General features: G+C 46.5%; 1 protein-coding gene across 1 annotated transcript in view; it reads right to left on the bottom strand.

Moving 5' to 3' along the window:
* TTF1 (transcription termination factor 1) overlaps positions 1-13,963 on the bottom strand; it is a 96,916-nt gene extending 82,953 nt beyond the window's left edge. The window contains exons 1-2 of the mRNA XM_078646175.1: positions 13,841-13,963; positions 8,655-10,138 (exon numbers count right to left, since the gene is read on the bottom strand). Coding sequence (XP_078502301.1) covers positions 8,655-10,138; positions 13,841-13,846 — 1,490 coding nt within the window. The 5' untranslated portion in view covers positions 13,847-13,963. The remainder of the gene's footprint in view (positions 1-8,654; positions 10,139-13,840) is intronic.
* Positions 13,964-14,507: the final 544 nt, after the last annotated feature.

Here is a 14,507-nt window from a genome sequence, read left to right as displayed (position 1 = left end):
ACTACTCTTCAACCGCATTAGAAAGCAGTGTGGATAAAACTGTTAAGTGTTATAGCCACCCTTCGTGTTATAGCCACCCTCGGTCCGCACATTTAGTTAATTTGCATGATACAACTGACACACCTGGCCTGTCTAATGACACACAGAGATGAGGAGCAGCAGTCCTAGCTTCTGCATAGATATTCATATAACAACATTTACGACAAAATTCTACTCCTCTGTGGTGCAATGATTTACTGAACGATCGGAAAATACTTATTGCGAGCAGATGGTGTATAAAATAAAAGATCTGTTTAATACCCTTAAAATCTGGGTTGCGTTTGTGGCAGGTAAGGGCTCAGACTATAACCGCCATCCTTTGACAGCGGTAGACAAAGACTCTACTGCATACTGGCTTTCACCACCATGGCCAACGAAAGGTATCTGCCCCGTATGCCTCTGCTTTCCAACCACCCCTTGTGAGGACTGGCTGGGTGGATTAACTCAAAATCTATATATAGGATACCGCCAGATCTGTATTTGGATGAAAGGTGGCGCACTGTCTGCAACTTCTGTGGAACTGTTTTTAATCAAGCTCCCTACCCTTGTTATGAGAAACCATCTCATTAGTAAACCTGAACTTTACGTCACTGTTGTGTCAGAATTTGGACAGCTTACCGCCAAAGCTGTATCTCTGGGATCATTATCTACTAGGTGGCAAAGCCCCAGGATCTCATAATAGATGCCGTTCCCCGCCATCGGATCCCAACTCAGACCTCAGTTCATGATCTAGTCCTTATTTCTGGCAACGCTTTATCAAGTCCTGACTTCACCCTCTCTGAGACTCTGTTTCACTGTGAACAGCTTCCCCTCTCATCCCTCTTCAGTACTATCCTGTCCTAATGCATGTTACCCAGCTGAAACATCACCTACTGTGACTGCAACCACAGCCGATTTTGTTGGTGATTTGCACCTCACTGTAGAGTTTTGCATCTCTGAGATAATCTTTGCAAACCCTTTTATCCTTTTCTTTGGTCATTCTTGATGTGCTGTTTCTTATATCTCGCTTGGTGTAATTGGATCTCAGTCCACCGGGTGCGGTTCTACACGATGTGCAGTTTGTATAAAAGAGAATGAAACATGCAGCAATAAAAAAATTTTTTTAAAAAGAATAAAACCCAAAGCAGTGTCTAAATACACAAGGAGTAATAACAGACTACAAACTGAGACTGTTGTTTTTGCATTTGTCACCCCGAGTGGGATGGGTATGCTCAGACGTGAGTCCCGTGCTCTCCACACCACTGGAGTCAAGCTATCCTGGCTGAAGACGGCTGATAGCCTGAAACCGGTCCTAGGATGCTCGATTCTGGTCCAGAAAGACATGGCTTGGGAGTTCGGGCTGGACTGTTCCCATGAGGCACAGGGTCAAGGCTGATTTGCATATGGCCATGTCTGAACTGGGGTGATGTGGAGTGCAAACAATGATGGATTTAGGCTCAAATCTCTGTACTGGGGTGAATGTATGACATTGTTCTGCATTCTGTCTATCAACTGTTGTTTTTACAAACTGAGACTGGCCAACACATATCAAAATACAGAATGGATAGAATTTGCCAATAGTGACTTCAAAGAAGTAGACACTTAGAGACATTCCACTCACTGTCCTGCCTATTTCCACATATTATGCAAGGATAAGTAAGTCTCTGCTAGTGTAAGCGAAGAAGTAAAATAATGCATTATCCTAGACGATCTTCAAGAAACAGCAGAGAGGGCAGCAAAGTATACATGTCACCAAAAAAAGACAGGTGCATAAAACACAGATTTAAAATTGATCACTACTATTAACGTATTCCATATGATTCTTTTTTCAAAACTTGTCTGATTTTTACCGCATTGTATTGAAAAGGTTTTCTATTCGGTCTATTTTTCTATTCTGTCTCACAGGCAGTATCCCATTAACAGTATCAACAAGCAAGGTTACATTTGATTCTACTATGAAGGGTCTGTACGCATAGGAACCTAAGGCCTGCAGCCCATACAACGAAGAGGGAAAGAGAGGAGGTGGTTCTGTTGTAAAGTGCTGTAAAGCATTTGTGATACATAAAAACTTTACAAAACTGCAAAAAAGTAATCTAAACATAGGTATTCACGGCTACTATTGATCACATCAACGCGTGTCCTGTTAGCTTTGCGAATAGTGGGAAAGAGTAGTAATAAGCATGATATATGGAAAGCAATCCTTGAGTGAGACACTGAATGGATTATACTTTACTTTACTCAGAGGCAAAAGAGTCTTTCTAGTATTCCAATGGCAGCACTTCCTAAAACAATGCAGAAGGGTACACTAAACAGCCAATAGAAAGAGGTAAGAGGGAAGTACTCCTCTATAAGGAGCCAAATACCACTCCAAGTATATTGGTAACAGTAAGTATTATAGAGATGTGAGCGGTCAAGCCAGACCTAAAAAGGCAGTACTGCTGCAAAGACTTGTGTTCCTGTCCTGCTTGGGAAGGTCTGCAGTCTTGAATAGGGGGGTTAAGAATTCCCATCCACGCTGCTAATCACACCTCTAACTACTTTTTGAGGTATTTTAAAAATACACTTGAAGGCCTAATACATCACACTGACAAACTGATAAAAAAATGATAAATCTCTGCTCTCATCCTGGAACCACTGGGTGTGTATAGTCCAAGCCCATCCGGATATAAGTGGCTTCAGGTACGATTCAGGGTTACTTAGAGATGAACATATGTCACTTTATGCTTACGACATTCTTCTATATGTCATTAACCAAACTGTTACACTTCCAATCATATTTCAATTATTTGAAGACTACGGGCCCATGCAGGACACAGAATTAACTGGGACAGTCCAGCCTCTACCCAAAAGGAGGCCGCTTGGAAACAAGGAGCCTAGGTTTCGATACCTAGGTCTCTACATAACCATGAATACCACGGCAAGTCTCAACCGTAACATCCACAGGAATCCTACAGAATTCCATGGGGACGCAGAAAGATGATGACTATTACCCATGACACATTCATGCAGTGCCGCCATGTACAAGATGGCTACTTTACCAAGGCTGCTTTACATCCTTCAAAACACGTACCACAAGATCCTGGAGGATAATTTTGTCACCATAGCTAGGAGGGTCCACATACTTTTGTGGAATTGTGACCATCCAAGGGTCGCACTACAGGCACTCCAACGTAATCAATATAATGGGAGGATTGCGTTACCAGATATGCAATCATACGACCAAGCAGCACATTTAGTGGCACTTAATGAGTGGGGTCACCTACCAGGAAACCACCCGACGCATGCTCTGGAGAGGATCCAGTTTCAAACATGAACGTATCTCCACCCCTTTTATGGTGGTAAGAGGGTGAGACTGCTACTACCAGCAACCCAGAGGACACTAGGAGCCTGGAAGGGGGCAGAACGACAAATGGGGTGGGATGAAAAAAAAACGTACCCGTGAGACACCACTCAAGGAGGGAACATGCCCGCTCGAAACAGGGAAGCTGCAGGGGTTTAAAACGTGGGACGTAATAGGGATATCCAGACTGGGAGACCTCCTTGAGGACAGATCCCTGATCTCCTTTAGCTCGCTCCAAAGAGAGTACCAGCTACGTGCCACCCAACAACACAAATACTTACAATTACAACATGCCTGGGGGGCAGAGGGTCTGGATATGCATGATATTCCTGAGTATGTGCCCCTAGTGACCGCCCTGACGCTTGCTGAAGGAGGTCGCTCCCATCACCCCCAGCCCCTGCTTGGTATCGTAAACGTCGCTCTTGCACAATTTGTATCCGCTTCACTGCAGCTGCCTACACAGCATAGCGCTGTACTGCGAGTGCCTTTATTTAACATCTAAGTCATTGATAGCGCTTTTGGGGTCATTTAATACGGCACATTAAGTCACGCTTTTCATAACTGCAACGCGATTTGTACCGCTAGGTTAACTGTTCATTGCCTGCTGTAGACGAGATTAAAGCCATTGCTGATTGTCTGTGCCCCAGCCAACCTCCAGTCTCGTTTTATCTCACCGCCGCCATTTCACTTATTGTTGTGGTGCCTCAGAGCCCGTCCCCCACAGCCCGCCTCGCCTCCCAGCTGACCCTCCCTCGCCCCTCCCCCTCCACTATCCACATATGACAGATGCTTTTGCGCGCAGCGTTCACGCGCAGCGGACGCGCCCCATGCGCGCCAAAGGTAAGCCCGTCTACGCCCGTCCGCGCCTGGACCGCGCCCAGCGCCAGACCCCCTGGCCCCCGCCGTACCCTGCCCACTACACTCACATATGATGCCGCAACTCTCCTCGCCCTCAACCCCGGACGCACACCACAATGCTGCGAAGCCACCCCAGGACGTACCCACGGCCCTTTCGCCTGTCACACCTACAAGTTCACCTGCTTCAGGACCCTCACCAAATCCACTTCCTCCAAACACAGCTCCGACTCTAACCACCTGAAGTGCATCCTACTGAACACCCGCTCGGTCCACAGACACGCAACTGAACTCTGGGACCTACTCGACACTGCATCACCGGACATCGCCTTCCTTACAGAAACATGGATGAACACATCATCAGCACCCGACATCGCTATAGCCATACCGGACGCTTACAAGATCATCCGAAAAGACCGCACCAACCAAACAGGAGGAGGCATCGCCATCATCCACAAGAACACAATCAAAATCACGACCAGCATCGACGATAATCTTACAACCGCCGAACATCTCCACTTCCAGATCCACACCGACCCTAGGACCACACTCAGAGGCACCCTCATCTACAGGCCTCCAGGAAACCGCACTCAATTCAGCGATGACATCACTGACTTTGTCAGCCCACATGCCCTCGCCTCCGAGAACTACATTCTATTAGGAGACCTCAACTTCCACCTTGAAAACAAACACGACAGCAACACCAACTCCCTTCTGGACAACCTGGCCAATCTCGGACTCAAACAACTTGTGAACACCCCCACCCATATAGCCGAACACACGCTCGACCCTATCTTCACCTCCAGCAAGCACATTTCCTTCGACCGCACCACAGCTCTCCATTGGACGGACCACAGCTGTGTTCACTTCAGCTACAAAACCACCTTGACCCACAACCGCCCACTACCTATTCCTCTGAGAAACTGGAACAAAATCACCTCCGACCAACTCCTCACATCACTCAACCAAAACCCTCCCACCCTCTCATTGGACCCAAACCAAGCGGCCACCAAACTCAAGCAACGGATCACCCACAGCGCTGACGAATTAGCACCCCTGAAAAAGCACCAGATCAATTCAGACAGCAAAAAGGCTCCCTGGTTCAATGATGACCTTAAAAAATCCAAAAAGCTATGCCGCACCCTAGAGAAAACATGGAGAAAAAACCCAACCACCGACAACATGGCCACCCGCAAACACCACCAACTGATTCGATCCACCAAGAAATCAGCTTTCAAGGATCGTCTCGACAACAACGCCCACAACAGCAAGGAACTTTTCAACATCGTCAAAGAATTCACCAACCCCGCCGCAGCATCTAACGACATCACTCCCTCCCAAGACCTCTGCGATGCGTTATCCTCCTTCTTCTACAACAAAATTGCCGACATTCACAACAGCTTCGAGAACTCTCCCTGCGAACAACCCTCCCCACCCTCCTCAGATCCCACACCGCCAACTAACAACCTCAGCGCCTGGAACCCAATCACCACCGAAGACACCATCCACCTAATGAACTCTATCCACTCTGGCTCGCCAACCGACCCCTGCCCCCACCACATCTTCAACAAAGCTGACTCCATCATCGCACCCCATCTCCGTGATGTCATCAACTGCTCGTTCAACTCTGCCACCTTCCCAGAAAGCTGGAAACACGCCGAACTCAGCGCCCTCCTGAAGAAACCCACAGCAGACCCCTCTGAACTAAAAAACTACCGACCCATATCCCTCCTCCCCTTCCCCGCCAAAGTCATTGAGAAAGCCGTCAACAGCCAACTCGCCACCTTCCTTGAATCCAACAACTCCCTCGAGGAAAAGCACTGGACTGGATCATCTCATTCCTCGCCGGGAGAACTCAAAGAGTCCGACTCCCCCCATTCAAATCAGAGGCCACTGAAGTCATCTGTGGAGTACCACAAGGATCATCATCATCATCACTCAGCCCCACCCTCTTCAACGTTTACATGAGTCCACTCGCCTCCATCGCGCGTCAACACAACCTTAACATTATCTCCTACGCCGACAACACCCAGTTAATCCTTTCCCTCACCAAAGACCCTAACACCGCCAAAACCATTCTTCACGAAGGCATGAAAGAAGTAGCCGAATGGATGAAACATAGTCGCCTAAAACTCAACTCAGACAAAACGGAGGTGCTCATCCTTGGATCCTCCCCCTCTGCCTGGAACGACTCTTGGTGGCCTTCCGCTCTGGGCACAGCACCCACACCCACAGACCACGCACGCAACCTGGGTTTCATCCTAGACTCCTCTCTCTCGATGTCCAGACAAGTCAACGCAGTCTCATCCTCCTGCTTCAACGCACTTCGTATTCTCAAAAAGATCTTCCACTGGATCCCCCTCGAAACAAGAAAGACGGTCACCCACGCACTGGTCACGAGTCGACTGGATTATGGTAACACACTATACGCCGGAATCACAGCAAAACTACAGAAAAAACTCCAACGCATCCAAAACGCATCAGCAAGACTCATATTGGACATCCCTCGCCAAGATCATATCACCGGACACCTAAAAGACCTCCACTGGTTTCCCGTCAACAAGAGAATTACATTCCGTCTTCTCACCCACGCACACAAGGCCCTCTACAAACTAGGACCCGAATGCCTCAACACTCGACTGTCCTTCTACACACCCACCCGCCAACTTAGATCGTCCAATCAAGACCTCGCCGCAGTCCCGCGCATCCGAAAATCCACTATGGGTGGCAGATCCTTCTCCTTCCTGGCGGCCAAGACTTGGAACTCACTCCCCACTCACCTCCGCCTTACTCAAGACCACATCTCCTTCAGAAAAGAACTTAAAACCTGGCTATTTGCCAAAAATTGAACCCCCTTCCCCAAGCGCCTTGAGACCCTCTGGGTGAGTAGTGCGCTATATAAATCCCTGAACTTGAACTTGAACCTAGGAGGAAGACTGCTTCAAGAGGAAATAGCTGAGAAGGCAGTCTCCTGGACCTACAGAACGCTCGTCAATAATATCTCAGATAATATAAAGCCTTTAAGGGCCAAATAGGAAACCACAACATGAGGATTGGATGATTTGGACTGGGAGGCGGCATTAATGCACCCAAGGAAAGTAGCCAATAATCTCCGGCTGCGACCGATTCAATATAAAATCCTCCATAGAATATACTACGACAGGGCCTGCCTGCACAGCTTCGGCAGGGCAGAGACACCCGACTGTCTTCGCTGTCACACAGAAAGAGGTACATACATACACACTCTATGGGAATACCATAGTATATGGTCCTATTGGAACGTGATCATAGATGAACTTAGCACAGTTGGGCGGGGGGCACCCTACGATGGATGCCAACTTTATCCTGCTATGAATCCCCCTAAGAAATTGATGTCCCCCGAACTAAACTCCTACTTTGTAACCTAGGACTCATAGTGGCCATGAGGGACAGAGCCAAGCATTGGGGTGTCACAGGGCCCCCCACATTGAGGGAATGGAAAACAGGAATGGACTATATATATGTATGGGGGCAAAAAGGGCAACGTACAATGCAAGAGGGTGCCCCAAAAAGGTTTTTTTAAGACCTGGGGACCCTGACGGCAGTCCTATGGGAGGAAGGGGTGATGAGCCCCTACCACTCACCACAGTGTGAAATGTAGGATCAGATCCTATGGTGCACTTTGTCGCCCAATACATGAAAAATTACCAATGTTTATTGAAGACTATGCCTGATATTATATGTAACAGAACTGCTTCCTGTTTGACCGAATATGTTTTCACTCCCAAATGTTCACTGTTTTTCTGCACCATTATGCATCATATGTTGCTTTTGGGAAAACTTAATAAAAATATATATTTTTTAAATAGGACTGCTCTCTCTTTGGAATGGCATGGCTGGGATCTCCGCTGAGCGGTGCTAGCTAAGTACCTTAAGTTTAAAAAAAAGTTGCCTGTTTCTTCATACACAGTAAGCACAAGATGCTACAATACCTGGCTTTAAAACAGCCCATTCTTAGGTATATATTCAAATCAGCATCCAGTCTCTCCAGTAAAATTGTAGGCTTTAGAGATTTGTTGAACAGTTCTTGGTAGAGAGCAAATTCCCAACATGGCACCGAAAAGCCCCAGGTAGAGAGGAACTTTGAGGAAGCATGGTGGTCAGCGTTGAAAGGCTACTCCAGAGCCACTTCTATCCAATTAACTTACAGGAGGGCTCGTCTCTGCTACTCTGCAGAAAAACAGATCCACAAGGCTATGTTTTAAAAAGCATCTCAATAACGCCTGTGTCTGCCTACCGGTTTACAGACAGAGAAAATGGACAGCGAATCGTGTCTACTAAAATACAGATAGATGGCTTTGTACTTACGCATCACTTCATCGGACTCCAAAACATGGGCTAGGAAACTGGGTCATGTACACACTGGATAAAACTCAAGTGTCAAAACGAATTCACCGCTTACCTTTCCTCTTCCAGCGTAGCTTCCTCTTCCGTGTCCAGTTGTTTTTTCTGCTTTCTGTCCTTGCGGGTCTGCGCTTCTGACCCTTGAGCAGGCGAGAACCCTACTGAATGAGGGCTTGAAAGAGCTTCCCTTTCATCACTGCAATCGTCAGAGGGACACACCTCGGACACTGTGACAGTCCTATGGTCTGAGGATTTACGATGTTTCTTTTTCCTAATGGTCTCTTCTAAACCACCAGTTCTTGCCTGCTGGGTATTTCCTTCTTCCCACTGAACTTCTTCCCTTTCAGAATCTAAGACACCAGTCTGTTGTGCCTCAAGCTCATCTGATGTGCCCCATTCTTTCATTTTCTTTTTCTTCTTTTTTGATTTTCTGGAACTGTGCCCCTCTACATCTTCCTCTGTGGTGATCCTATCTTGACCTTCCCTTTCTTCCTCTGAAATCAAGTGTTTTTTCCTGATTTTGTCTGGTCTGTCTGAGTGCTCGCTTCGAACCACATCTTCAGAGATTTTAGATGCATATTCTTCTACAGTTCTTCTGTGTTTACTTTTCTTATGTTTGGTTTCTAAGGAGGGCTCTTCAAAAATGTCTGACGAAGAGTCATCAGGACTTCCCTGCTCTGGATCGCATTCATGGAGACGGTGGCTTCTCTTCTTTTTGACAGACATTTCATTATGCAGACTAGTAAGGATGGTATGGACTACCTTATCTCCATGGTCACCTCCACCTACAGAGTCACAATCAAAACCATTCTGCCCTGTTAGATGATCTGCATGGCAATTGCTTCCATCTTGACCCTTACTACTCGTTGGTATGCCTGGACTAGGAGACTCACTATCATCATCGTCCCCACGGTTTCTATTCTCTTCCTCTAGTGTATGTTTTTTTCGCTTGAGCTTCTTGTGTCTCCTTTCCGTCTTGAGTGCGCTTTCTAAAGTATCGGGAATCCCCTGGTCGGAAGTAGCTGCGCTGTCATCAGTTTTTTCTTCTGAGCGGATTGCTCTTTTGCTTTTTTTGTGCTTTTTGACACCAAAAATGCAATGCTCGCCGTCCATCTGCAAAGGATTCTCCTCAACCGCATCCTCTCTGTTCTCATCACTTTCATCACCCACCCATCTTCTGTGACTTGCTTTTGCAACTTTGACAGGCACACTTCCATCTTTGGTTTCCTCTGAACTCCCACTTGCACAATCTGCTCCTCGCAGTCTCTGCCCAGCTGTGTTCAAGCTATCCTGGTGGCCACTTTTGGGTTCAGACTCAACATCAATAGCTACTTCAGAATCCTCAGAGTGGGAATTGTGGCGTTTCTTTCCCTTCTTCCTGTGGGTCCTTGAATGCTCTTTTTCAATTATCGCTTCCTCTGCAGCCTCAGTCACTGCATATTGGCTTTTCTTTTTTTTCTTCTTGTAATACATATCCATTAAATTGGTACTCTGACACTCTTCATCCTCAGCCTCGTGACTTTGTGGTATTTCTCCTTGCACCTAGAAAGAAGTTGATAAGCAGAGAAAAATAAATTATGGAGGTTACCATTGGGCAAATATAACCTACTTTATGGAAAGAGGTTTTCGTTGTCTTACACCAAGATCTCCCAACCACTGGAATTTCAGGTCCTGGCTTTAGCCAAAAATGTTGACCCTTTCTCAGAGACCCACTTCTTAGTGTGATGAGGATATTTTGAAATATAAATATCCTGCTGGTGATTTTCAATAACAGTATATCAGTTTGGGCCTGGTTCATGTATTAGGTAAATAGTTTGCGGCTGGGCTGATATTTGTCAAATGAAACATCTTTAATTTATTTATCACACACAACACATAGATTAACATTGGCTGTGATGCACAGCATGCACTGGTCTGCAGAAAGAACTAGATGGCATTTTATCTAAATATAGGACTATTTGCATCCTATCCGAATGGCTACTGGTAATATGAGATTTTGTTGCTGTAGCATCCGCTGAATCGATTTGGATTTGCCATACTTGCCACATAACTCATCGTATGCTGCGTAACTTTCAGATTTTAACAAAAACAAAATCCTATTGAATTGCTCAAATGGATCAAAACGTACTAAATTGCCGTTACGCAGTAGGATGGTTAACTGGCCACCTTTCAGTTGCAGATTGCCATATTTGGGTGATAAACTGATACCAACAGGATAAAACCTTCAATCAATCAGTGTTCGCATATATAGGAATTGGAAAATGTGGAGCAATATGCGGCACAATTTAGTGAATGCTGCTGCATGATTTGTTTAAACCCGCTGCATAATTCCAGTGGCAATGCCTGCATGGCACGGCTGAACTTACTCCTTATTCCCCTGTGGATAAGCAAGCCCCACTGCCACATTCAATATGCAGTGTTCAGTGTACCCCCACCCCTTCCATGTTAAGAAACTCAGTGGGCCAAAAGCCCACAACCCCAAGCGGAAAACATACGTTTCTCTCAAGACTTTAAAACATTCAAAGTGCCAAAGGGTATATTCACAGTCAGTTAACAGGGAAACAGGATTGTGGATTCAATGGTCGACTAACACAGTTCGGTGGCAAGACCAGTCAAGGAGCCATAGGGTCTGAGAGGTTCAAAAAGCCCATGGTCTGGAGTGACGCTTGCATCCACAATAAGAGAAAGAGGGGCTTTGACAAGGGGGGCCAGTAATACACAAGAAAAAGAGTGAGAAGTAGCCACAAGATAGAGGAAGCTACGAGGAAAAGAAGGGGCAGTAAAAAGAAAGGAGGACAGTCAGTGCTTAGATTTTTCAAACAATAAGTGCAGGCCTAAAGTTTAGCAGCTGGAGTTATCTAAAGTCGGGTTTTGATGTCTTATACACACCAAGAGGAGTAAGGAGTGAAGATCGTGGTGTAAGTGGTCCAATGGTGGCACGTGCTGTGTGTCCCAATACTGCCCTCACTCACACAGGTGTGTGACATGCTTCATCATAGGGCTGCTTACAATACACCCAGTCGCAGCTAACGTCTGGGGTGGAGCAATAGGGTAAGGGAAGACAAACAACTTAAAAGAGAGAAAACAATGCTTTCAATAGTGACTGGGAATGCTGAAAGTGAAAGTGCAGTGTGGGTTTAAAACTAGCTCGGAGGTGTCTCTATACCTATACTTTAAAAATAGATCCTCCAGCCAGGATAAAAATGTGAAGGATGGTGGGGATAGGGAGAAATAATGTGCTCCTTACACCCCTCCTTACTGCCAGGTAGTCGACATGTTTCGGCCGAGTGTCTGTGCCCAATGATTGGGGTCACGCCGGCCTACTTCAGGACTCTGCCAGTCCAAGTACCTTGTGTAGTGCTCTAACCTCGGTTGCCTTGCAGTTTACATGCGCTTCCCTGATGCCAGTAAATAGATAAGTGTGCTATATTAGAAGGACGGCAATTTATGAACTCAATGTAACAAATTGATCTCAGTGTCAAAAGCAGTAGCCCACTTACCTATCAACACAAAATACAAATCTGTAAAATGTATGTTTTACAATGTGCTTTGCAGCAGGCATATTAACTCTCTATGCTACTTTATGAGTCAAACCTGTGATTGCACAAAACAAAGAACTGTATTCAATTTTTTACAATTCAAGTACTGGGGAGAAAGAGTGGACAATAACAGTGTAGCAACGGAGGGTAGTGAAGGAACAGAGAAGGGCTAGAAAGTGACGAGGTAGAGCCAGAGGACAAAGGGAAGGGACCAACAGGTGAGCTTTGCGTTGACAGTAGCATAACACTAAATGAGAGAGGGCCCGCTGGAGAATGTGAAGAGAGGAGCCTTACTTTTCTATATGTCACAGATATTAATTGATATTGGGTTAAAAGGGCCCCTCTGAAGGGTTGTGGTGCCCTCCTGCACCACAAGAGCTGCAGGGAAGTGCATTATGCCCCTGTGACATGTGCAATGGTGGGCCCTTTTAGAAATGTATTGACACATCCCGGGATATGAAATTATGGCAATGGTTAGGGTTGCATTGGAGACTCGTTCAACTGTCAGCGGAGAAACTTGGATGAAGTCAGGGTTCCGTTCTATGCTTCGCTTTCCTATTCTGCAGCACTGTATCAAAATTAAGCAAATCTATTGGGCTAACAGAGTTACCATGTGTCGGGAGAGGAGAGTGGTCGTTCCTGGCCCACTGGATTGAATCCGCCCCAGAAATACGTTCAGGTACCTTTTGAGAAGAGGTAGCAGCTCAGGAAGAGGCCAAGCAATTCAGGGATAAACTTGGCCCTCGTGGTGGTCCTGTGAAATATACTAGGGCTCTTTGTGGAACTCATACCTGGGTCAGAAAGCAGACCTGGGCACCAAAAGATAAGTGCTCCCATTATAACTAGAAAAAGTTTCCCAAGTTTGCAAATTGGGGCAGTTTTGAACTTGTAAGGACACTGGAAATGTGTTTTGCAAGACATGGAAGACTGCATGCATCTGTGCTTGCTGCAAACATTGTAATAAAACGAGGACACATTGTTTGTAGAAATAAATGTCAAGGAAATCCACTGCACATACACCAAACCATTAAACAGACCACAAACAACCCACTCTGACCTGTCAGACCAACCGTCGGGCCCTCTGGGTCGGTCCGCCCCTGGTGCAGGGGTACTTGAAAAGGCCTGTCTGGTGACGCACAGGTCACAGGGAGCCTGTCTGGGGTTTGCAGCGCATGCATATTAATTTTTATTTATTTAACTTGATTTTCTATAGCGTGAACATTACCCGAAGGTGTCCGAGCTCTTTAAAAAAGAACCAGTTGCGATACATACGGACTTAGGATTACATGAGTTACATAAAAGATACAAAACAGGAAAACAAATTGCAAATGTACAAGCTTTAAAGTCACACAGGGTAGAGATAGAAATAGAAAAAATTGCAAATGCACAAGTTGTAAACTCACACAGGGAAGAGATACAAATAGAAAAAAATGCAAATGTACAAGTTGTAAAGTCACCCAATGAAGAGATACAAATAGAAAAAAATGCAAATGTACAAGTGGTAAAGTCACTCAAAGAAGAGATACAAATGCATAAACTCTAAGAGTCACATAGGAATGGTAGTGAGTACAAGGGTCACTACATATACTAGTGGTTAGAGTCACACTGGCACAAGGAAGTTAGGGGGGGAGGAGACAGTGGAGAACCGTCCCAAGAGCCACTCATCCCCGTCCCCTCACGGTGCTGGCCCAGCCCCACTGTTTACCATCATCGCTGCCGCCACTCCGGCCCTCGCGCTCCGGCGGGAGATCACAATAAAAGAGTTTAAAACTTCACTGCTGGTCCAGCCTCGCCTCCGCGCTGGAGGTTCCCACAGAGTGAAGGCGGTCACAGCCAATAGGAACGCCAGGTCATACTGAGTGACAAGTCAGGGCGGGACTAGGAGGAGGTACAGTCCAATCAACGTTACGGAGATCCAAAGAAAGAGTCCGCCCCGGAAAAGAAGGTCTGAATCCCGGAAGTGGCTGTTCAGCAACACCGGAAGTGATTGCCCCAGTTGTCGTAGGAGCGGTGTGTGTGTTTATTCACTTTGCTCTGGCGTTCCCCCCGGCTCCGGGACAACTGAATGAACGATGAGCTAATTAACGTGTCTGTGTGTAACGGAACCGGTGCTGCAATTCCTTCGGGTCGAGTTCGCTCTGTTTGAATCTGTGCCGGGGGGGGGTGTTGTCAGGTTGGTAGGCAGGAGCTGTGAGGAGACAGAGCCCTTGATTCTGGGGTGGGGGTGTTAAAACAAGGGGGCGGCCATTCTGTGTCTCGCTGCCTACTGGCAGCGGCTGTGGGCGTCCAGGAGAGGGCAGAGTATTCGGCCAACCCTGGGGTAGAAGCACCGATGGCTCAGTGTCTGATGGGAGGGTTCCGCCTCCATTTGC

Source organism: Lissotriton helveticus, chromosome 5_1 (genome assembly GCF_964261635.1).
Source record: "Lissotriton helveticus chromosome 5_1, aLisHel1.1, whole genome shotgun sequence".
Taxonomy (NCBI): Eukaryota; Metazoa; Chordata; class Amphibia; order Caudata; family Salamandridae; genus Lissotriton; species Lissotriton helveticus.
Note: the sequence above shows the minus strand (reverse complement) of the source record. Positions and strands in the feature narration are given on the sequence as shown.